Source organism: Heterodontus francisci, unplaced genomic scaffold (assembly GCF_036365525.1).
Source record: "Heterodontus francisci isolate sHetFra1 unplaced genomic scaffold, sHetFra1.hap1 HAP1_SCAFFOLD_349, whole genome shotgun sequence".
In the NCBI taxonomy this organism is placed as follows: Eukaryota; Metazoa; Chordata; class Chondrichthyes; order Heterodontiformes; family Heterodontidae; genus Heterodontus; species Heterodontus francisci.
Window position 1 is genome coordinate 515,141 of NW_027140807.1, and position 25,327 is coordinate 540,467.

General features: G+C 44.6%; 1 protein-coding gene and 1 long non-coding RNA gene across 2 annotated transcripts in view; one reads left to right on the forward strand and one right to left on the reverse strand.

The window, feature by feature from the left end:
• The first annotated feature begins 254 nt into the window (after nucleotides 1–254).
• Nucleotides 255–7,646, forward strand: LOC137361209 (uncharacterized). Its single transcript, XR_010972109.1, has 2 exons — nucleotides 255–340; nucleotides 7,208–7,646. It is a non-coding gene; the product is annotated as an uncharacterized lncRNA (long non-coding RNA).
• Nucleotides 7,647–14,294: 6,648 nt separating this feature from the next.
• Nucleotides 14,295–25,327, reverse strand: part of LOC137361197 (uncharacterized) — a 52,018-nt gene continuing 40,985 nt past the window's right edge. The window contains exons 12-15 of the mRNA XM_068026119.1: nucleotides 17,898–18,248; nucleotides 17,557–17,577; nucleotides 16,069–16,175; nucleotides 14,295–15,123 (exon numbers count right to left, since the gene is read on the reverse strand). Of these exons, the coding sequence (XP_067882220.1) occupies nucleotides 15,097–15,123; nucleotides 16,069–16,175; nucleotides 17,557–17,577; nucleotides 17,898–18,248 (506 nt within the window). The 3' untranslated portion in view covers nucleotides 14,295–15,096. The remainder of the gene's footprint in view (nucleotides 15,124–16,068; nucleotides 16,176–17,556; nucleotides 17,578–17,897; nucleotides 18,249–25,327) is intronic.

The following is a 25,327-nucleotide window of genomic DNA, read 5'->3' on the forward strand; positions in this document are numbered from 1 at the left end:
AGAGGCAGACCAAGAGGTTAACCATCCCACTGTGACCGTTTTTGAGCTGTCGGATGAAGAAATCAGGGCCCCTATGAAAGCCACTATTGTCTGCCTGGCCAGTGGCTTCTTCTCGGACTACGTTAAGTTCTCCTGGGCGGGGGGCAACGAGGAGATCGAGACGAAGGATGTGCTGACTGACAGGCAGGTAAAGGATGATGCAGGCCGCTACAGCGTGGACCAGTAGGGTGAGGGTTCTCATGGCCGAATGGGACCCGCAATCAGTATTCCTGCAAAGTGACCCATTACAGTAAAGCCGGCGCAGAGATTTCTCAAGATGCCAAGATCAGCAGTAAGGCAGGTGAGTGTCTGCAATGCCTGGAATCACCTCCGCTCCACCCGAGCCCAAAGCAAGGAAGCTATACTGAACCTTTATCAATGCAGCCTTGAGGGAGTATGTGAAGGCGTTAGAGAGGGTGCACAAAATATTCACGGCAATGGTTCCAGGGATGAGGGAATTCATAGCTTGGGGAAGTCTACATAATAGGTGAGACTGAAGAACACAGGAAGAGGCCGAGGCCATTCAGCCGTTCAGGCTTGTTCCACCATTCTGTTATATAAATCTAAATCTCTACCATTACTCTATTTTACGCCTCGGTTCAGTAACTGTCAATAACCTTATGTTCACCCAAATGGTTAGCACTCAGAGACAGACAGAGAGGGAGAAAGAGAGAGAGACAGAGAGAGAGACCGAGAACCAGATAGATTGAGAGAGAGAGAAATAGAGAAAGAGACAGACAGAAAGAGAAAGAGACAGACAGACAGACAGAGAGATAGAGACAGAGAGAGATACAGTGACAGACACACGGAGAAAGAGACAGAGAGAGAGAGACAGAGAAAGAGATGGAGAGAAAAACAGAGAGAAACAGAGAGAGAGAAACAGAGAAACAGACAGAGAGAAAGAGAGAGACACACAGATACAAAGAGAGAGGGAGAGAAAGAAATAGAGAAAGAGGCAGACAGAAAGAAAAAGAGAGAGACAGACAGAGAGATAGAGACAGAGAGAGACACAGAGACAGACATACACAGAGAGAGAGAGAGACAGACAGACAGAGAAAGAGAGACAGAGAGAGAGACAGAGAGAGAGAAACAAAAAGAGAGACAGAGAGACAAGGAGAGTGAGAGAGAGACAGAGACAGGAAGAGAGGCAGAGACAGATGAGTGACAGATCGAGAGAAGCAGAGACAACGGGAAAGGCAGAAACAGGGAATGAGAGAGAGAGAGGCAGAGAGAGACAGAAGCACAGAGACAGAAACAGAGACAGAGAGAAAAGGAGAGAAAGAGAGAGACAGAGAGAGTGAGAGAGAGAGAGAGACATGCAGAGAGAAACACATGGTCAAAGAGAGAGAGACTGAGAGAGAGACAGAGAGAGAGAGACAGGAAATGAAAGAGAGGGACAGAGAGAGAGAGGCAGAGAGACAGTGGGAAAGACAGAGACAGTGAGAGGGAGAAGCAGAGACAGAGACCGAGAGACACACAGAGAGACAGGGAAACAGAGACAGAGAGAAAATGAGAGAAATAGAGAGAGAGAAAGAGACAGAGAGAGACACACAGAGAAACAGAAAGACAGAGACAGAGAGAAAAGGAGAGAAATATAGAGAGATAGAGAGAGACAGAGACAGAGAGAGAGACTGAGAGAGAGACAGGAAGAGAAACAGAGACAGAGAGAGTGGTGACAGAGACAAAGAGAGACACACAGATAGACATGGAAACAGAGACAGAGAGAAAAGGAGAAAGAGAGACAGACAGACAGACAGAGAGCGTAAGACAGACAGCGAAAGACAGGCAGAGACAGTGAGAGAGACACAGACCGAGAGAAAGAGAGACAGAGAGAGGCAGAGAGACAGCGCGAAAGACAGAGAGAGAGAGAAAGAGATTGAGAGAGACAGAGAGAGAGACGTGATAGAGAGACAGAGAGAGACAGTGACAGAGAGACAGAAACAGAGAGAAAGAGAGGCAGAGACAGGGAAAGCCAGAGACAGAAAGACAGAGAGACAGAGAGAAAGAGAGAAAGATAGATAGATAGAGAGAGAAACAGACAGACAGAGAAAGAGATACAGAGAGAGAGAGACCGAGACAGAGAGAGAGAAACAAAGAGAGAGACAGAGAGACAAGGAGAGAGAGAGAGACAGGAAGAGAGATAGAGACAAATGTGTAACAGATCGAGAGAGGCAGAGACAACAGGAAAGACAGAGACAGTGAATGAGAGAGAGAGAGAGGCAGACAGAGACAGAAACAGAGAGACAGAAACAGAGAGAAAAGGAGAGAAAAGGAGAGAAAGAGAGAGACAGAAACAGAGAGAGACACATGGTCAAAGAGAGACAGACTGAGAGAGAGACAGAGAGAGAGAGAGACAGGAAAGGAAAGAGAGAGGCAGAGAGACAGTGGGAAAGACAGAGACAGGGAGAGAGAGAAGCAGAGACAGAGACAGAGAGACACACAGAGAAATAGAAAAACAGAGACAGAGACAGACAGAAAAGGAGAGAAATAAAGAGAGATAGAGAGAGACAGAGACGGAGACAGAGAAAAAGAGAGACACGGACAGAGAGATAGAGAGAAAGACAGAGACAGAGGGAGAGACACATACACAGAGAAATAGAGATAGAGAGAGAGAGAAAGAGAGACAGGAAGAGAAATAGAGACAGAGAGATTGACAGAGGCAGAGAGAGACACACAGATAGACATGGAAACAGAGACAGAGAGAAAAGGAGAAAGAGAGACAGACAGACAGACAGAGTAAGACAGACAGAGAAAAACAGGAAGAGACATTGAGAGAGACACAGAACGAGAGAAAGAGAGAAAGACAGAGACAGAGAGAGGCAGAGAGACAGCGGGAAAGACAGAGAGAAAGAGAGAAAGCGATTGAGAGATACAGAGAGAGACGAGATAGAGAGACAGAGATAGACAGTGACAGAGAGACAGAAACAGAGAGAAAGAGAGGCAGAGACAGGGAAAGCCAGAGACAGAAAGACAGAGAGACAGAGCGAAAGAGAGAAAGAAAGATAGAGAGAGAGAGAGACAGAAAGAAAGACATAGAAAGAGAGACAGAGACAGAGAGAGACTAAGAGAGAGAGAAACAAAGAGAGAGACAGAGAGACAAGGGGAGAGAGAGAGACAGAGACAGGAAGAGAGATAGAGACAAATGTGTGACAGATCGAGAGAGGCAGAGACAACGGGAAAGACAGAGACAGTGAATGAGAGAGAGTGAGGCAGAGAGAGACAGAAACAGAGTGACAGAAACAGAGACAAAGAGAAAAGGAGAGAAAGAGAGAGACACATGCAGAGAGAGACACATGGTCAAAGGGAGAGAGACTGAGAGAGAGACAGAGAGAGAGAGAGAGACAGGAAAGGAAAGAAAGAGACAGAGAGAGAGGCAGAGAGACAGTGTGAAAGACAGAGACAGTGAGAGAGAGAAGCAGAGACAGAGACAGAGAGAAACAGAGAGACAGAAACAGAGACAGAGAGAACAGGAGAGATAGAGAGAGACACATAAAGAGAGAGACTCATGGTCAAAGAGAGAGAGACTGAGAGAGAGACACTGAGTGAGAGATAGACAGGATAGGCAGGAGAGAGAAAGAGAGAGAGGCAGAAAGACAGTGCGAAAGACAGAGACAGTGAGAGAGAGAAGCAGAGACAGAGACAGAGAGACACACATAGAGACAGGGAAACAGAGACAGAGAGAAAATGAGAGAAATAGAGAGAGACAGAGAGAGACAGAGAGAGACACACAGAGAAGCAGAAAGACAGAGACAGAGACAGAGAGAAAAGGAGAGAAATAAAGAGAGATAGAGAGAGACAGAGACAGAGACAGAGAGAAAGAAAGAAACCGACAGAGAGAAAGAGAGAAAGACAGAGAGAGAGACACATGCACAAAGAGAAACAGAGACAGAGAGAGAGACTGAGACAGAGAGAGACACACAGAGAGACATGCAAACTGAGACAGAGAGAAAAGGAGAAGGAGAGACAGACAGACAGACAGACAGACAGACAGAGAAAGACAGACAGAGAAAGACATGCAGAGACTGTGAGAGAGCCACAGACCGAGAGAAAGAGAGACAGAGAGAGGCAGAGAGACAGTGGGAAAGACAGAGAGAAAGAAAGAGATTGAGAGATTCAGAGAGAAACGAGATAGAGAGACAGAGAGAGACAGTGACAGAGAGACGGAAACAAAGTGATTGAGAGGCAGAGACAGGGAGAGCCAGAGACAGAAAGACAGAGAGACAGAGAGACAGAGAGAAAGAGAGAAAGATAGGTTGTTAGATAGAGATAGAGATAGAGAGAGAGAGAGAGAGACGGGAAGAGAAAGAGACGGAGAGAGAGACACACACACACATACACACAGAGACAGAACGAGAGAGAGGCAGAAAGACAGCGGGAAAGTGAATGAGTGAGAGAGACAGAGACAGTGAGTCAGAGACAGAGAGACACACTGAGAGGCAGAGAAACGGAGACAGTGAGAAAAGGAGAGAAAGGAAGAGAGAGAGATATAGAACGAGAGACAGAGACACAGAGAGAGTTAGACACAAACAGAGAGAAAGACAGAGACACAGAGTGGCAGAGAGACAGAGGGAAAGACAGCGACAGAGAGAGAGAGACAGAGATTGAGAGAGACAGACAGAAAGAGAGACAGGGAGACAGAAACAGAGAGAAAAAGAGAGATAGACAGAGAGAGACAGACAGACAGAGACAAAGACAGAGAGACATACACAGAGAGAGAGGGAGAGAGGGAGAGAGAAGAGAAGCAAAAGAGAGGCAGAGAGAGAGAGAGCGACAGAGAGAGAGAGAGAGGCACTGAGACAGAGGGAAAGACAGAGACAGTGAGAAAGAGAGACAGAAAGAAACAGAGATAGAGACAGGCAGAGAAAGAGGGACAGAGACAGAGAGACAGAGATAAAAGGGGTAAGACAGAGATGGAGATAAGAAGAGAATGAGAGACAGAGAGAGACACACAGAGACTGAGAGAGAGAGGTAGAAAGAAAGAAATCGAGAAAGGGACAGCCAGAAATAGAGACAGACAGAGACAGAGACAAGGCGAGAAAGAGAGACAGAGCTAGAGTGTGCCATAGTGAGAGAGGCAGAGAGAGAGAGAAGAGAGAGAGACAGAGAGAAAGAGAAAAACAGAGACACAGCGAGAGGACAGGAAGAGAAAGAGAGACCGAAAGAGAGAGAGAGACAGTCAGAGAGAAAGACTCAGATAGATAGAGATAGAGAGAGACTAGGAGAGAGAGAGAGAAAGAGAGACAGAGACAGACAGATAGAAACACAGGGACAGAGGAGAGACGGGGGTGGGGGTGAGAGAGGAGAGAGAGACAGGAGAGAAAGAGAGACAGAAGCCTGGATGCAATGCACAAATCTCAGAGTGAAGAAGTTTCTCCCACTTTATGTTCTTGGTGTGATATGAAAAACTGTGTTTCATGCACAATAATTGAAGTTATTTTTCTCTTTAAATTTCTTGCCGGCGTATGTGAAGGGAAAGGTGAGGACTTCCAATATTTTATCTGTTTGCTATGATCTCTCTCTCTCTCTCTCTCTCTCTCTCTCTCTCTCTCTCTCTCTCTCTCTCTCTCTCTCTCTCTCTCTCTCTCTCTCTCTCTCTCTCTCTCATCTCTCTCTCTCTCTCTCTCTCCTCTCTCTCTCTCTCTCTCTCTCTCTCTCTCATCTCTCTCTCTCTCTCTCTCTCTCTCTCTCTCCTCTCTCTCATCTCTCTCTCTCCTCTCACTCTCCCCCCCCCCCCCCCTCTCTCATGCAAAACATACACACACACACACTGACGGAATGTACATAATGATTAAGTTGGATTTTAGGGCGTGACTATGGTCTTTCTTGTCTGTCTTTCAGTGGAGCGGATACAGAGGCAACAGATTGTGGTATGAGAATTACCAGGACACTTTGATGAAGTGTTTAAAACGGACCACCACTTCTCTATTCTGTAAACTTCAATCCTCTCAGGTTTTAGGCCTCAGTGAGGCACATTCCCCCAGACATAGTGTGATCACTGAACCCAGTCCAATGTCACTGTGCATGTGAATCGACAGTGAAACCACACTATTAGCACCACTGTCTCGACTGCAATCCATCTAGATCCTGCACCAAGGAGTCTGAATCGCCCTACCCTCTCACATGAGGACAGAATGAGCGATAGAGAAGGAGAATGAGAGAGATGTACCTATAGAGTAATAGAGAGAGTGTGAGGGGTGGAGGGACAGAGAGCGAGAAAGAAAAAGACAGAAGAGAGATATACAGAAAGTAAGACAAAGAGCTAGAGTGACAAAAACCAGTGAGGGAAATGCTGAGACAGTTGGAGACAGTGAGAGAAAGGGATAGCTAAGGATAAGTTGTGTGTGTGAGAGAGAGTGAGAGATAAAAAGAGAGAGAGATGGATAAACATAGAGGACAGATACAGAGGAGAGAGAGAGGAGAGAGAGTCTGGGGAGATAAAATGAGAGAGAAAGGCAATTCGACAGAAATAAAGTGAAATTGAGATACGAGGGATGAACAGAGAGAGAGTGTGTCTGTATTACATACATTAAGAAGAAACAGTTTTGGGCAATGAAAGAGAGACAGGGTGAGAAAGGAAGATTGAGGCAGACAGAGAGAGGAAGAGAAAGAGAGAGAGAGAGAAGCATTTAAGGGAAAGACAGACAGACACAGAGACACAGAGAGAGGGAGACAGGGAACAGACAGAGAGAGAACCTAAGAGAGAGAAATAGACAGAGAGAACATGCGGGAGAGACGGTGATAGTGGGAGAGACAGGAAGAGAGAGGGAGAGAGAGGAGAGTACAACGGAGAGGCAGAGTGACACAGAGACACAGACAGAGAAAGGAACACATAGACAAAAAGAAAGAAAGCGAGAGACAGAGAGAGAAAGAGAGAGAGAGAGAGGGAGCGTTTAAGGGAGACAGAGAGAGAGCCCTACTCCCCCACCCTTTCCTCATCACCTTGCAAAATTTACTCTTTCAAGTCTTAATCCAATTGTCCACTTTTTCAGGCATTGCTTTCCAGATGACAGCAACGCTCTGAGTTTAAGAAAAACTCACCCTTTCCTCTGGATCTTTTAAAATGCCATGAAATGTGTTTCCACTGACTCGAAATCCTTCCCAGGGCATTGTGTAAGAAATATTCCATGACTGACTCAATCTTTTTCCTTCCTTTTTTTTCCCCTTCCAGATTTCGGGAAAGTTGACGAAAAGTTTCGATTAACTAAGCCGGGGCCAAAAACTCTGCAACAGGGCACGCGTCACAACATATCCTGAAAAAATATAGGAAAGGAGGAGGAGGCTATTGGGTCATATCCCTGTCATTGATATGTTGTCATTTTCTATTGGTTAGTAACAGTTTGGCAACTGGCAAAACCCATTAGGTCTTTTAGAGGATTTGGATTATAACATAATTAAAATTTATGTCTCAATTTCTATTCAATTCATTTAACCACTTGTCAGCTGGTTAGCTGAGCTGGTTAAGCTACTTTAACTAGTTGAGATGTCTCCTGTCCATCTTTGACCCGTTTGCACACTGAGCTTTATTTCTTTAAGTTGAGCTTCTTCATGATGCACCCTTCTCTCTCTTGTGACATCAAGCAGGCTAATAAAAAGATCTGTGGAAATGATACGCTGTGGTTTTAACTCTGCTTTTCGCACCTTTACACAACATTTCACCAGGCATTGCAGTTCGCCAGCTCGCAGGAGAAAATACAAAACAGATACTGAGCAGAAAACAACATGAGAAACACACAGCAGGAACAGAGTCGAAAGGGGCTCCTGAGGATGGGAGGAAATAACACGGCGGGCACATCAGCATTTTGGAGGAGTTTAGGATGGAGGGTCAATCGGGAATGTTAACAAGGGATGCTGGGTGGGTGCCCAGCACAGCTTTTTGTTTGACCGACTGGCTTGCCCAGTCATTTCAGAGTCAGCCACATTGTTGCAGGAATGGAGTCACCTTTTAGGCCAGGCCGGTTAAAGATGACAGATTTCCTACTCTCAGTGAGAGATGGGTTTTTCAGGCAATCCAGTAGTTTTCATGCTCACCATGACTGAGACCAGCTTTTTATCATTTTTAAATTCGTTCATAGGATGTGGCGTCGCTGGCCAGGCCAGCATTTATTGCCCATCTCTAATTGCCCTTGAGAAGGTGGTGGTGAGCTGCCTTCTTGAACCACTGCAGTCCATGTGTGGTAGTTACATCCACAGTGCTGTTAGGAAGGGAGTTCAGGATTTTGACCCAGCGACAGTGAAGGAACGGCGATATAGTTCCAAGTCAGGATGGTGTGTGACTTGGAGGGGAGCTTGCAGGTGGTGGTGTCCCGATGCATCTGCTGCCCTTGTCATTCTAGTTGGTAGAGGTCGCGAGTTTGGAAGGTGCTGTCTAAGGAGACTTTGTGCATTGCTACAGTGCATCTTGTAGATGGTACACACTGCTGCCACTGTGCATCGGTGGTGGAGGGAGTGAATGTTTATCTAACTAAGTGAACGTACATTATCCACCTTGCTGGGATTCGAATTCACGTCACCAAGATATTAGCCCAGGCCTTTAGATTACTAGCCCAGTAACGTAACACTTTGCTACCTTACACTTCAACCTTCTTTTGAGCCTCAGCCCTAGGAGTGGAAAATACAAATGTGGGCGGGTTTCTACGTGTGATTCACTCACTGTTAAACCCTCACACCAGCCTGTTTTTCTTTCTTAAGCTGTTTAAACGTTTGCAGCTGCACTCTGATAACCGCACATCCTGACTGCGTGTTTCCTGTCTCTGTGTCTCTCTGTATAATTCGATTCTGCTGCTGTGTTGTTCTGACAAAGTCTTTCCACAAAAAAACATGGAAAGAAAGCAGTACAGAGGAATTTGCAGGTAGTTAGGGCGACGAATTGAATTAACAGGGGAGATAGGAGGAGTTGCACTAGCTGGGTTGATCTTGCAGAGAGCTGGAATTGACTCGATGGGCCAAATGGCCTCGTTCTGTACTGTAACCAGTCTCTGATTCTATGATAGATTCCCTGTGGTCGGAGAATCTGAAAATATATTTGATCAGTCAATCAAGTGTGAAGGAAATGCAACACCCAAGATGTTTACATTGCTGACTCTTTATTCCCTCAGGTATAGAAGATTAAACGGTGATCTGACTGAGGTGTTTAAAATGACTGAATGTGTTGATAGAATAGATAGAGATAAACTATATCCTGTTGTTGGGGGCGGGGCACGGGGGCAGAACAAGTTGGTTTAAACCCAAACATCGAGCCAGGCTATTCAGGAGTGATGTCAGGAAGCATTTCTTCACACAAAGGGACGTGGAAATCTGTTTCCTGTGTGCAGATTAGTGTTTGTAAGGTCAATAAAATTTTGCACGAATGGTGTGGTAGTGATTCCTTTAGAAGAACAACACTTTATCTTTAAGACAAGCAGTTAAACTATAAATGTATGTGCAAGAGTAGCATTTACCCCCACATCACGGTATTGTTTTTCATTACACCTCTGTTCATTATCAGAATGTCTATTGCACCATCTCTCTTTCTCTCTCTCTCTGTCTCTCTGTTTCTCTGAATCTATCTATCTATCTATCTATCTATCTATCTATCTATCTATCTATCTATCTATCTATCTATCTATCTATCTGCCTGTCTATCTGTCTGTCTATCTATCTATCTGTCTGTCTGTCTATCTATCTGTCTATCTATCTATCTGTCTCTCTGTCCATCTATCTATCTGTCTCCCTCCCTATCTGTCTGTCTATGGCTATCTAATTATCTGTCTGTCTACCTATTTCACTCTCTATATAGAATCTTTATCCATCAATATTTATCTACAAATCTATCTGTTGATCCCTCTGTCTATCTATTCTCTAAACCACCTGCAGAACTCCCAATTCATTTCTTTCACTCTCTCTATCCAGTTATTTATCTATCTGTCTAGCCATCTCTCTATCAATCTGTCTATCTATTTCTCTATCTATTGATCCCTTTATCCAACTGTATCTCTATCTATCTTATATGCCTATATATATATCTATACCTGCATTGCTCGATCTTTCTATTTAGTTCTCTATCATTATCTACCCACATATCACTCGATCTATCTATTGCTCTCTCCATCCATCACTTTCTTTCTTTATATCCAACTATCTACCTATCCATTTATTCCAACAGTTCATCTATCCATTTATTCATAACTTTCTTTAACTAACTATTTACCCAACACTCTGTCTATCTATTGATACCTCTATCCATCTATTTCGTTATATCCATCTATCTCTTCATCTCGATTTCTCTCCCTGTATCTCCCTCTCTATCTATTGATATCTCTATCTATTGACTTTTCTGTCCATCTATATCTCCTATATGTCTATATAGGTCTATATGATCTGATATGATATGCCTATATATGTCTCTAGAGATCGATCTTTCTATCTAACGCCCTATCTCTCTCTTAGTATCTATCTATCTACCACTTTATCAATTGATGTCTCCATCCAACTCTCTTTATATCTATCAATAGCTTTCTATATTTATATCTATCTATCAATCCCTTTCTACCTATCAGTCAATCCTTGTCTATCTATCCATCTAACTCTCTATCCGTCTATCCATCTATCTATCTATTTTTCTGTACACCAGATTGACATTGGACTCTCATTGACAGGACCTGCATATAAGATCACAGACAGCAGGTGGCAGCAGAGATCAACATTTCATCCAATTCCATCATCCTGAGCTCCAGTGAGAAAGACAGGATGGAGGAAGGACAGGGGGCAGGAAAAAAGAAAGTTTGTTTGGGTGAAAAAGGGGGAAAAAAGAGATTGAAAGAACGTGACGAGAAAAGAGAGAAGAACTGCAAGAGAAATCCAAGGAAAGAGAAGAGTTTAGGAAAAAGGGGGCGGGAAGGAATGAGAAAGTAGAGAAAGAAAAAGAGAAGGGAAAGAAAATGGAGAGAAGAAATCAGAACAAGAAAGAAAGACAGAGAGGAAGAGAGATAGAGAGAAAGAAAGATAAACAATAAAGGAGAGGAGTAGATTGAAAGGAATGACAAAAGGTAGAAAATTGGTCGATACAATAACAGAAAGTTTGATTGGATGAAATAAAAAAATTGATGGAAGAAAAGAATTAAAGAAAGGATAAAAGAATGATGGGGAGGAAGAAAGATAATTAAAATAAGGAACTGAAGACTGAAAGCATAACTAAATGAATGATATAAAAATGCTGAAGAAGGAAATTCAGCTGCAATAGGCATCACAGACTTTGCTGCACTGACCCAGCAGCCACATTTCCTCTGCATGGAGGGGGCAGGTGCACGGGGCCCAGAGACAGCGTCTCACCCAGTAGGAAATGAGACAAACATGGGCTCAATCTGCCAGCCTCTGAGCGGAGAGCACAGCAACAATAACAGGTGGCACTTTCCGTTAAACCACAGGGTGAAACTCGGGCGCAATGACCTACTTTACAAACCGTGCAGCGCGCCTGCATGCAGAAAGCTGAGCTGCACCATTTGAAAGTTCACATCCCACGGCCTCCGTTTGATATCTTTCCGTGCAGCTGCACAATGTTATTTTCCAGCTCCAGTCTTGTTTTGAGTTAATATTTTCCGGAGGAAATGACACTGTAACCGAATTTTAAAGTCACAGCACATTATCGCTCCGGTTCACTCAAGCAGGCAATCACTTTAACAAGCAAAATGTTTACCCCCATACAGTATGTAAGATTTCAGTGAACGTTTGGCCGACTCTGCTCTGTCTCATTGATATTTTCCAGTGTTACTGCTGAAATTTTTGCATTTCGGGTTGTTTTTTTTATATATGGAGAATTGGAACGGGGAGTGAGCAAGTACTGGGAAAAAAGGGGAAGGGATGTGATTCGAGACCAGATTGTGTGTGTGAGAGAAAGAGCTAGGGAGAGCTGGGGAGAGAGACAAAGAGAGGGAGAGGGTGAGGGGAAGAGGGGGCAAGGGAGCGAGAGAGAGAGATAAACAAACAGAGGGGGCAAGATATGGAGAGAGAGAAAGACAGAGGGAAAGAGAGGGGAAGGGATGGAGAGAGAGAAAGACAGAGGGAAAGAGAAGGGAAGCGATGGAGAGAGAGAAAGACAGAGGGAAAGAGAGGGGAAGGGATGGAGAGAGACAAATAGACAGACAGGATAGAATATGGAGAGAAAGACAGGCAGCGAGAGAGAGAGAGGGTTACAGAGAGACAGAAAGGCAGACAATGAAAAATACTGAGGAGTCAGCAACTTGGAAAACGGTAAGCGAGGTGATAGAGAGAGAGGGGGAGGGGAGAGAGAGAGACAAACATGGTGAGTGATGGGGAATTAAGCAGGCAGCGCACAGGAAGAGGAAGAAATGGGATAGAAAGGAAAAGAGGTAGGGGAATGGCTGTATAAGAGATACAGAGAGAAAGAAGGGATAAATGAAAGATACAGGGAGAGAAAAATAGAAAGAGAGAGGGAGAATGATAGTGGGGAATAGAAAAAGAGAGAAAGATGCAGGGCATAGAGAAAGGCAGGGGACGTATGGAGACAGAGAACTGGTGAGATAGAGAGACCAGGAGCTAGAATAGTGGGTAGATAGAGCTGACAAAAAAGAGTTTCCTATTACCAAAAATGCAACGCTTGTAGCCTTCGAAAGCTGGTTTAAAGATTGACTCGATATCTACGTACATCAATCAGCCTGATAATGAAGGTATCTTTCAATGTCTGTAGCCAGTGAGAATGGGTTCATATTCCTGAGATGCAGGTCAGTGTGCACTGTTAGCCATCAGGAAAGAATGAACAGGCTGGGACACTTTTCTGTTGAATGAAGAAAGCTGAGGGGTGACCTGATAGACGTCTTTAGGCTTACGAAGGGGTTTGATAGGGGAGATGGGGCCATAAATATAAGACACATCACTATTGAATCCAATCAGGAGAGACTTCTTTACCCAGAGAGTGGTGGGAACGTGGAACTCGCTACCACTGTAAGAAGAATAGCATCGATGCCTTTAAGGGGAAGTTGGGAAACCACTTGAAAGAGAACGGAATGGAAGGAGATGTGCTGGGGTGAGATGAAGCGTGGGTGGGAGGAGGCTCATGTGGAGCTGAAACACTGGCATGGACCAGACGGGCTGAATGGCCTGTTTCTGTGCTGAAATCTCTATGGAGCTGGGGTGCAGTTCAGACAAGGTCTCACTGAATGGCAGAACAGATGCGAGGATCAAAATGGCTCCCCTCTTGTTCCTAGGTTTCTATGAACACAGCCTGGGTCTGGTGCAGTTAAACACAGAGGTGACTGGCTCGATCCCTCCCCAACAGCATTCCTCAGTAACCCCATAGGGCAGAAGGGAGACAGCAGCCACCTGTCATTACCCATCTCCCACGTGGACAATCCCTTGGCGACTGTGAGCGCCATTGCCCGCTCAGAGCAAACCATTTACAAAGGAGGGGTGCAGCGTCCTGGGTGCCAAAGCCGGGGATGAAATTGCCCAAATCTAGAACTGTCTGGTAAAGCACTCATCGGTGAAATTGCTTGGAAGGACAGCATTGTGGTAGGAATGCGCTGGGCTCATAATCCCAAGATATGAGTTCAAATCCCATCATGGTCGCTGGGGAATTTCAAATCAGCTAATTAGCTCAAAATGTGCAATAAATAGCTAACATCAGCAATGGCGACCTTGAAACTGCGAGAGATTTGTATCAAACTCCATCTGGTTAACTCATGTTCTTTTGGGGTGGAAATCTGCAGCCGTTACCCGGCCTGGCCTACATGCAACTCCAGACCCACAGCAATGTGGTTGACTCATAACCGCTCTCTGAAATGGCCTAGAAAGACATTCATTTGTATTCAGGAAAGTAGTACATCGACACCTTCTCAGTGGCTGTCAGGGATGGGTTACACATAGCAACAGGGAAACAGGAGACTATTTAGCCCACTCGAAGCTGCCACGTAGAGCGAGGAAGCGATTCTGCCCTCTCACGCCTGTTGCATAGAATTGGGTGGAGGAGGTCATTCAAACCAGGAGAGCCTGTTGCATTGCAACAGGAGGAGTCCAATTCAGCCCCTCGAGCCTATTACATAGGCATAGTGTGAGGAGTCCATTAAACCCCGGCACATGTTCCGCCATTCAATTAGATCATGGAAGATCTGCACACCAACCCTATTTCCCCATCTTTGCTCAATATCCCTTGATCCCGTTACCCAATAAAATTCATCTAATGCCTACCTGCATATTTTAATGTTGTTTGGAAATGTTGTGCCAAGCGCGTGGGGTAAAACTGAAATAATAGTGGAGAGAAACGGTTTTCTTTGTCGAAATATTCTATTTATTTCTTAACCAGTGAACAAGAAAAGAAAAAAAATATAGAAGATCACAAGCGAGCTGTCGATACTGGATCCACTGAGAACCCCACGACAAATAATGGACAATTATGAGCGCATTTTCCATCTGCAATCGATGAGGTGTCTGATACAAATAGTAATAACATTATTGCATTAACAGAAAAGGGAAAAAAGACATTGATAGTTGCACTAAACAGAACTTGAAGTTACAATTTGTTTACTACTGCTTAATATTATACACAGCTTTACTAGAATTGCACGGAATGAGGGACTTAAGTTTCATGGAGAGATCAGCAAAGCTGGAATTGATCGCCTCGGCATTAACAACTGGCTTTTTCAAAGAGCTAGCACTTGCACGATGGGCCAAGTGGCCTCCTTTCGTCCTGTAAGGTTGTATGTTTCTTTATAACGTTTCAAACAACACAGACTAACAATTAATAAACAGACAAAATAAACTGGAAAAAAAGTTTGCACGTTTCTCAAAGCTTCACCTACTTAGAAAACAGGAATTTAATACATTGACGAGAACATGAAAGGACTTATTCTAGTGGAAAAGACAGACTGGGGCTTAAAATTTCCTCTGTTCGTTTCCCGCAGTGGTGATGGGTATTTAGGGTTGTCCGCCAAAGTTACGCGAGGACAGCGGGAGTGTTTTAGACGAAATTCACCCCCGAGATATTCACAATAATCGTATTTTCTCTCCCCTTGCTCCCTCGTGTGTTCTGCTGCTTATCCATCTTTTGAGTTCATTAATTTGCGACGATCAGTCAAACCTTTTGCTGTAAGACGTCTGGTATATGATAAAAAAAAGAGGGCGTTATTATCGTCATGGAATTATGGACTGATGCAGAACAGAAGGAGGCCATTCGTCCCGCGTGCCTATACTGGCATTTTGAAAGAGCTGTCCAATTAGTCCCATTTCACAGTTCTTTCCCCTATAGCCCTGAGACTATTCCCTCCCCCACTACCTCCACCCCCTCAAACAAGTATTCATCCAATTCCCTCTTGAAAGTTACTACTGAATCAGCTTCCACCGCCCTTTCAGCCAGTGCATTCTCAACCACAACAACTCGCTGGCTCAAAATATATTTCTCACCTGCCCCTCTGCTCCCTTGGCTAATCACCTTACAGCTGTGTCCTTGGTTGGGCAATCCTGCTGCCTCTTTGAAGCTGTTACCCCATTCATTGTCCTATCCAAACCATTCATCATTGTGCACACCTCTATTAAATCTCTCCTTAACCTTCCCTGATCCAAGGAGAACAATCCCAACTTCCGTATTCTCCTCACATCACTGAGGTCCCTCAACACTGTTACCGTTCAAGTAAATCGCCCCTTCACCCTCTCCAATGACTCGACATCACTGTCCTGAGCAGATCATCATGTGCATGAATAATCGAGACGAACCATGCACATGCTCTTTCCTGCTCATGCATTCCTAACCTTGCATATAAAGTCTTGTAAAATCACAATAAGTTCAATTATTTTCCAAGGGAAATTCCAGAACATTGACAATTGTGTTCAACTGGATTAAATTGGTTGGTTAGTGTTGTGGGCGCTGGAATGAATGGAAAGTGAATTGGTGTATTCCATCTGCGTGCAATAGGAATGCAAAACTAGGGCTCGTGAATATCGGATAGTCACTCGTAATTTCAGTCTGGAATTCAGGAGAAACTTCTTTACCCAGTTTCACCATGACAATACCAAGATTAAGGACTTCAGTAAGTTTAATCTTACCTTAGTTTTCCAAGCAATTGTTGAGATGAAAATTGCATAAAAGATGCTTTTGCAGATGAGGATCAGGTATGTCAGTTTTGCTGTTGCCATGCTTTGGATTTTCGCCTCTGTAAAATAAATGTAACAGAAAATGTTGCAATCTCTGTTCTCTCAAGGCAAGAAATGCTACTGCGTGAAAATGTAATGTGTGTCAGTGAAGGAGCCCAATGTCAGGGTCGAGCTGCGAAAGCAGAACTGATCTCCCTTTGACGCAAGGAGCCCTGGGGTATTCCTTACTACAAATGGAGTTCAGCAATATGGCCGATCTGAATTGGGGCCGCTGTAACTTATGTGTCAGCTATGGCTCACGTATGTATCAGCTCTAGCTGAGTGGGTAACGCTCTCCTGTCTGAGTCGTACGATTGTGGGTTCAAGACCCAGTCCAAAGACATGAACCCCATAATCCAGACTGACTCTCCCAGTGCCAGTAGACAGCGTGTGTGCTGCACTGCAACTTTGGAGGAACCTTCTTTGAGATGATGCGTTAAACTAATTTAACCTCTGGGAAGTGGAACTGTCCCTTTTATCTCCACGCCAGATTCACACTATGAACTCCCAAGGAATTGTAAGTTTTAAGACAAGTGTACACAGCTCCCTCCCCTCCCATCCCCAGGCGTCCCCTCTCCCTCATCACAGGGCAACATATTTCCCTGAGGTCGTGAACCCAAGAGGACCGTGAGGTTATATCATTCGACTCGGCTGGTCTCGAAATTCCAACGGCCTTTCCCTCCCAGAGGAGTTTTCTCATAAACTCGTTGTGCATGATAGTATGTATAACTGTAAAACTACAGCTTGGAAATGTTGAAATGAGTATATACATGAAATGTCTGACACAGTAATAATTCCAGAATTATTGGTGAATATTTTTTGAGTCATGGAGTCATTACAGCACAGAAAGAGGTCATTCGGCCCATCGAGTCCATGCAGGATCTCTCTAGAGCAATCCAATCAGTCCAGCTCTCCCCTTCCATCCCCATTGCCCTGCAAGTTAATTACCCTCAACAGTCCGTCCAGTTTCCTTATGAAATCATTCATTATCTCCATTTCCACCACCCTCGTAGACAGTGACTTCCAGGTCATTACCACTCGCTGCATGAAACACTTCTTCCTCACATCCAACCCCCCCCACCCCGCCCCCACTGCATCTTTTTCCCAAAGCCTGAAAACTGTGACCCCTCCCCCCCAGTCCTTGTGCCAGCAACTCATGGGGACAACTTTTCTTTGTCTACCCATTGTAAACCTGTCATAATCTTGTACAACTCTGTCAAATAGCCCCTCAATCTCCTTTTCTCCAAGGAGAACAACCCAGGTTCTCCAATGTAACTTTGTAGCTAAAATTCCTCATCTCTGGAACCATTGTGGTAAATCTCCTCTGCACCCTCTCAAGGACCTTCACCTCCTTTACAAAGTGTGGAGACCAGATACAGATAGAAGCAGATAGATATTCACCTTTACTTATACCGCACATTTCTGGGAAAAGAAAGAAAAATCAATAAACATTCAGCATCAGAATATTTTATGAAATCACTGTGTAAATGTAGATTATCACAATTGAGTCCCGCACTGTAGTCTATTATATTGAGAGTCATTTTAATCGAGTGTTTAACCATATCTTCCCCTTTACACTACAATATTGTTCTATTTCATGAATTATTTAATTATTTATTGACTTACTGATACATCTACTTGCTTATTCGTACTTTCATAAGAGCACAGGTGCGATATAAATGCAACTTTCTGATTTCTTTGAAGCTGAAATAAAATGGTATTGGTCTCACTAGTGTGCCTACCTGCTTTGACAGCTAATGTTGAACTGCTTGTTGCAGGCACTGATTCGTTAGTGTAGAGATCTACTCTGCACTCAACGTTCTTGGACCGAGCCCAATCTAGGGCGTCGAATCTCAGCCGGCTGCTGATGCTGTAAGATGTATTTTCTTTTGATAGGATGGCATTGAGATCAGTGTGAATGTTCGTGTCATTAGCATCTTTCTCCTTGCCATCGACAAGCCAGTGGATCTTGATGTTGTCGGGGTAGAAGTCGCTTACGAGGCAGACCACAGTGGCTTTTTTCTTTTCTCTAATCTCTTCGGGAGAGGGCTCAAAGACAGTAACTTTGGCAGGCCTAATCGTATCGTTTTCGCCTGCAGGAAAAGTAAATGGAGACAATATGGATGAGTATGAAACCCGTCTTGAGAATTTTAAACCACCAAACAATATCAACCTTTCAATCCTAGCCAGAGCAGTTAATTTTGTGCCAACTCCAGAATAAACCTCTCTGTTTCTCAAGCACCGATCAGTCATAAAACGTAGAATCAGTTTGCAACCTCGACCTGCTTTTGTACATTTTAACCCAAAGTGGCAGAAACTGATCATCTGAACCTCTTCGTCATTGAGTGAAGTACAAGTCTGTCTCATTATGAAAGAGGTTCTCCTGTCTATCTGAAAAGTGTTACCCTGAACTCTGGGCCAGCCTGTTCTCAATAACCAGGCTATCACTCACCATGTCCCATTATCTAGAGCCCTTTCCTATCTGGGAAGTTATGGGGAACATTTATAAAGCTCTGGTTAGGCCACAACTAGAGTTTTGCAGCCACTTCTGATTACCACATTTGAGGAAGGTTGTGAGTGTCCTTGAGAGGGTACAGAGGATATTTAACAGAATGGTTCCAGGGATGAAGGATTTTAGCTACAAGGTTAGGTTGGAGAAGCTGGGATTGTTCTGCTTGGAGCAAAGGAGATTGAGGGGAGATTTGATAGAAGTGTACAAGATTATGACGGATTTGGATAAGGTAGACAAAGAAATGCGTCACCTATTAGTTGTTGGTACAAGGACCAGAAGAGACAGATTTCTGGTGCTGTGCAAAAGATGCAGGGGGATGTGAGGAGGGACACTTTTATGCCACGTGTGGTAATGACCTGGAACTCGCTGCCTACAAGGGTGGTGGAAGCGGAGACAATGAATGATTTCAGAAGGAAATTGGATGGACACTTGAGGCAAATTAACTTGCAGGGCCACAGGGATAGAGCGAGGGAGTGGGACTGATTGGATTGCCAGACAGAGAGCTGGCATGGACTCGATGGGCTGAATGGCCCCCCTCTGTGCTGTATTATGATTCTAATCCTACTCTTGTCTCTTCCCCCAAATGTAATATTTAATAATTAGTGCTACCGTAAACTCACACATGAAAGGAGGGGACCATTCGGCCTGTTGTGTGAATTCCAGCTCTTTGGTAGAACTAGCCAATTAATCCTACTCCCCACCCTGTTCTTCTCACATAACCCAGTAAACTATGTACCTTCAAACTCTCTCTATTTCCCTTTTGAAAGCTACTTTTGAAGTGAAGCTACTATTGAATCTGCTTTCAGCACCATGTCAGGCATTACATTCCAAATCACAACAAATCGCTGTTTAAACAAAATATTTCCTCATCCCCTTTTTTTTTTGCCAACGACCTTAAATCTGTGTCCTTCTGGTTACCGAACCTCCTACCACTGGAAAAAAAGGTTTCTCCCTTTTAACTCTATCGAAAGCCTTCCTGAGTTTCAGCACCTCGATTAAAATTTTCCCTGTACCTTCTCTGCTCTAAGGAGAACAATCCCAGCTTCTACAATCTCTTCACGATTTCTGAATTTCCTTAACGTGATAGTGAGGCTAGGAATAGGGAGAGAGCACAGCTGAACACGTGGCTGCAGGAATGGTGTAGAAGAGAGGGCTTCCAGTTCTTGGATAATTGGACTGCATTCTGGGGAAGATGGGACCTGTTCAAACAGGACGGGCTGCATCTGAACCAGAGGGGCACCAATATCCTGGGAGGGAGGTTTGCTAGTACTGTTCGGGAGGGTTTAAACTAGTTTGGGAGGGGGATGGGCACCGGACTTGTAGTCCAGGGACCAGTGGGTCCACTCAGAAAGACAAAGAGTGTAGTGAGGTATTGGGGAAGGTAGCACTGTCGCAGAGGACAGATGGGCACGGAGAAGGGTTAAAGTGCGTATACTTCAACGCAAGAAGCATCAGGAATAAGGTGAGTGAATTGAAGGCGTGGATGGGCACTTGGGACTACGATGTTGTGGCCATCACTGAAACGTGGATAGGTGAGGGGGAGGAATGGTTCTTGGAGGTACCTGGTTATAGATGTTTTCATAAGATTAGGAATGGTGGTAAAAGAGGTGGGGGGGGTGGCATTGTTAGTTAGAAATAGTGTAACAACTGCTGAAAGAATTTTCGAGGAGGATCTGCCGACTGAGGCACTGTGGGTTGAGGTCAGGAACAGGAAAGGAGCAGTCACCTTGATGGGAGTTTTCTATCGGCCCCCCAATAGCAGCAGGGAGGTGGAAGAGCAGATTGGGAAACAGATTTTGGAAAGGAGCAGAAGTCACAGGGTAGTAATTATGGGGGATTTCAACTTCCCAAATATTGATTGGCAACTCTTTAGATCGAATAGTTTGGATGGGGTAGTGTTTGTGCAGTATGTCCAGGAAGCTTTTCTGACTCAGTATGTAGACTGCCCGACCAGAGGGGAGGCAATATTGGATTTGGTACTAGGTAATGAACCAGGGCAAGTGATAGAGCTGTTGGTGGGCGAGCACTTTGGAGATAGTGATCACAATTCTGTAGCATTCACTGTGGTAATGGAGAGGGATAGGTATGTGCAACAGGGCAAGGTTTACAATTGGGGGAAGGGTAGATATGATGCTGTCAGGCAGGAACTGAGGAGCATAAGTTGGGAGCATATGCTGGCAGGGAAGGGCACGGTCGAAATGTGGAACTTTTTCAAGGAGCAGATAGTAGGGGCCATTGATAAGCATGTCCCTGTCAGACAGGGAAGGGATGGTCATGTGAGGGAACAGTGGTTGACAAGAGAGGTTGAGAGTCTTGTTAGGAAGAAGAAGGATGCGTATATAAGGTTGAGGAAAAAGGGCACAGGCATAGCTCTGGAGGGATACAAGATGGCCAGGAAGGATCTGAAGAAAGGGATTAGGAGAGCTAAGAGAGGGCATGAAAAATGCTTGGCGGGTAGGATAAAAGAAAACCCCAAGGCCTTTTACGCGTATGTCAGAAATATGAGGATGACTAGGGGGACCGTAGGTCCGGTCAAGGACAATAGCGGGAGACTGTGTGTTGAGCCGGAAGAGATAAGTGAGGTTTTGAATGAGTACTTCTCTTCGGTATTTACGAATGAGAAGGGGTGTATTACTGAAGAGGACGGTGTGAAACAGACTGGTAAGCTCGAGGAAGTGCTCGTTAGGAGGGAAGATGTGTTGGGGTTTTTGAATAACTTGAAGATAGACAAGTCTCCCGGGCCTGACGGGGTATATCCAAGGATGTTATGGGAAGCAAGGGATGAAATTGCAGAGCCGCTGGCAATGATCTTTTCATCTTCTCTGTTGACGGGGGTGGTACCAGGTGATTGGAGGGTGGCAAATGTTGTGCCCCTGTTCAAGAAAGGGAATAGGAACAACCCTGGGAATTACAGGCCAGTTAGTCTTACTTCGGTGGTAGGCAAGTTGATGGAAAAGGTGCTGAGGGATAGGATTTCTGAGCATCTGGAAAGACACTGCTTGATTCGGGACAGTCAGCACGGTTTTGTGAGGGGTAGGTCTTGCCTCACAAGCCTGATTGAATTCTTTGAGCAGGTGACCAAGCAAGTGGATGAGGGTAAACCAGTGGATGTGGTGTACATGGATTTTAGTAAGGCATTTGATAAGGTCCCCCATGGTAGACTTATGGAGAAAGTCAGGAGGCATGGGATAGTGGGGAATGTGGCCAGTTGGATTAAGAATTGGCTAACTGATAGAAGGCAGAGAGTGGTCTTAGATGGTAAATACTCAGCCTGGAGCCCAGTTACCAGTGGCGTGCCGCAGGGATCAGTTCTGGGTCCTCTCCTGTTTGTGATTTTTATTAACGACTTGGATGAGGAAGTCGAAGGGTGGGTCAGTAAATTTGCAGATGATACAAAGGTTGGTGGAGTTGTGGATACCGAGGAGGGCTATTGTCGTCTGCAAAGGGACTTGGATAGGTTGCAGTGCTGGGCTGAAAAGTGGCAGATGGAGTTTAACCCTGAAAAGTGTGAGGTCGTCCATTTTGGAAGGACAAACACGAATGCAAAATACTGGGTTAACGGTAGGGTTCTTGGGCATGTGGAGGAGCAGAGAGACCTTGGGGTCTATGTGCATAGATCGTTGAAAGTTGCAACTCAAGTGGATAGGGCTGTGAAGAAGGCATATGGGGTGTTAGCGTTCATTAGCAGAGGGATTGAATTTAAGAGCCGTGAGGTGATGATGCAGCTGTACAGGACCTTGGTAAGGCCTCATTTGGAGTACTGTGTGCAGTTCTGGTCGCCTCATTTTAGGAAGGATGTGGAAGCCTTGGAGAGGGTGCAGAGGAGATTTACCAGGATGTTGCCTGGAATGGAGAATAAGTCTTACGAGGAAAGGCTGAACATTCTAGGCCTCTTCTCATTAGAACGGAGAAGGATGAGGGGTGACATGATAGAGGTTTATAAGATGATCAGGGGAATAGATAGGGTAGACAGTCAGAAACTTTTTCCCCGGGTGGAGCAAAGCGTTACAAGGGGTCATAAATTTAAAGTGAAGGGTGGGAGATATAAGGGGGATGTCAGGGGAAGGTTCTTTACCCAGAGAGTGGTCGGGACATGGAATGCCTTGCCTGGGGAAGTTGTTGAGTCAGAAACTTTAGGGACTTTCAAACGGCTTTTAGATAGGTATATGGATAAAGGAGAATGATGGGGTATAGATTAAATTGTCCTTGACAGAGGACAAAGGATCGGCACAACATCGTGGGCCGAAGGGCCTGTTCTGTGCTGTATTTTTCTATGTTCTATGTTCTATGTTCTAACCCTGGAGCCATTCCAGTCAATCTACTCTGCATTCTCTCTGGGGACTTAAACCTGTTTTCCAAAGGGTGGCACCAAAATGGAACACAATGCTGCTACTGAGGCCTAAACAGTGTTTTATAAATGTTCATGATAACAGCTTTGCTTTTGCCCTCTGTGCCTCTGTTTACAGAGCCAAAAGGATTCAGTGTGCCCTTTGATAGCCTTTTGAACCTGCCCTGCCACCTTCATAGATTTATGAACATACATCCCCCTGGTTTCTCTGTCCCTGCACCCAATTTAAAATTGTACCGTTTGAGAAACAATGTATTGGCTCAAAGAAAATAAGGGGAGTGTGTCCGAGCCAATAATTATCCGTCATTCAACACTTCACATCCACCATTTCCGGTTATCTGGTCATTTAGTGCAATGATGCTTGTGGGATCTTGCTGTGCGCATTTTGGCTGAAATCTTTCCCTGCATTACAACAGTGACTACACTCCACAGTCAGTTCTTTAACTCTCAAGCTCTATGAGCGTAATATTGCGAAAGAAATACCTGAACAGGTTTGGGTTTACAGTCAAGACTCTGTGAGAATTCCATGAATATTAAAATGATAAAATCATTAACACAATGACTGATGCCGAATCTTGTTATATTTCTGTTCTGAATATTGAACCATTGGAGATTTCAGGAGACGTCTCTTCACCCAGAGAATAGTGACAATGTGGAATTCGCTTTTTCTTTTGACTCGGAGGTAAGAGTGTCACCACTGTGTAACTTCACTGAAATACTTAAACCCAAGCAGCATTTTGAGAACTGGTCTCTTTCTCAACCTGTTGAGCTGCAGTTGACAGATGCAGTTTGAAAATGGTGCGTCTTTACCTAGCACTCGTTAGTTTGGTACCTTTGCTGCAATACACGAAAGTGCCTTGTGCACGTTGCTGTCCAAAATCTGCCTGTTTGCAAAGGGGCTGAACACAAGTTTAATTTTGGTCTGAACAATTGTACTTTTATTGGGACTTCCTCCCTCCGGGATTCACCACGCTGTTGTTTGTCTTCAATTAATTTTCCCTTTATATTTTGTCTGCTTTTCCTGGTTACTTGCGAATGTGTCTTTATTGTAAGAATAATCTTAATAAAACAACACTAATCTCCCCTTCGCCTTCTCTGCTCTGAGTAGAACAATCCCAGCTTCTCCCATCTCTACACATAAGTGATACCTCCCCATGTCTGGTACCATTCTAGTAAACATCTTCTGCACCCTCTCTATGGCCTTGACATCCTTCCTAAAGTGTGTTAACCATGAACTGGTCACAATACTCCAGGCGAGGCCTACCTGGTGATTAATAACAACGAAACATTGCATTTATCTAACCCCGTTGATGTAGTGCAAAATCTCAACAGAGGAGCAACTCAGACAGCAACATGATATCGAGTTATACAAGGAGATATTAGGGACAGGTGACCAGTCAAAGAAGTAGGTTCTAAGATGCTTCTTAAAGAAGGAGAGAGGTAGAGGAGCGGAGGGGTTTAAGGAGGGAATTCCAGGGTTTAGGGCTCAGGCAGCTGAAGGCACAGCAGCCAATGGTGGGTTCAAGGGAATGGAGGATGCACAAGAGGCCAGAATTGGAGGAGCACTGAGAAATCATCAGGGTTTCTATTAGGACTAGCGGAAGTTACAGAAATAAGGAGCCACCGCCTCACTGACAGAACAATGCACTAATCCCGCGTAAATATCCCCCACACGTGAAATGAATCCTTGTGTTCATCTGCTAAAATCCCTCCCCACAATTAGAGAACTGCAACCGGAGAACAACAGCAGACCTTGGTCCATCCATCATTAACTGAGACCTCTTGTACTGTCATCTACTCACCCGAAACGCTTAGCTTCGTGCCCCCTCCAAAATACTGTTCATATCCTGAAGCACCATGCTACAACCCTACACTAAAACTAACAAGAGTGTCTCTCCCCTCTAGATGGATGCAGTTGGTGCTGGGGATAATGCATTGAAATTGCAACGATCGAACCAAAGTTCTATATAAGTTTCATGTAACTTCTGTGCTTTGGAATGCTAGCTAATCCCCTGCAAAGGAAGCCCTGTGCTTTGTTTGCTGTTATTATTGGATATTGGTCAATATTAAAGATGCAGCCAAGTACGATGTCGTACTGCATCAGGGGATACCAATTAGAATTTAGCCTGCAGGTTGCTCAATCTTCTGCTAACACCCAGAGCTTCTTGCTGTTTCCCCATAACCCTACAATTGTTAGCCTTCAAGTATGCATCAAATGCATTGTTTAAGCTATTTTCAGGCAGTGCATTCCACATGACAACAACTGGCTGTGTAAAAACAAATGCTCATCTCCCTCTTTGTTTCTTTTACCA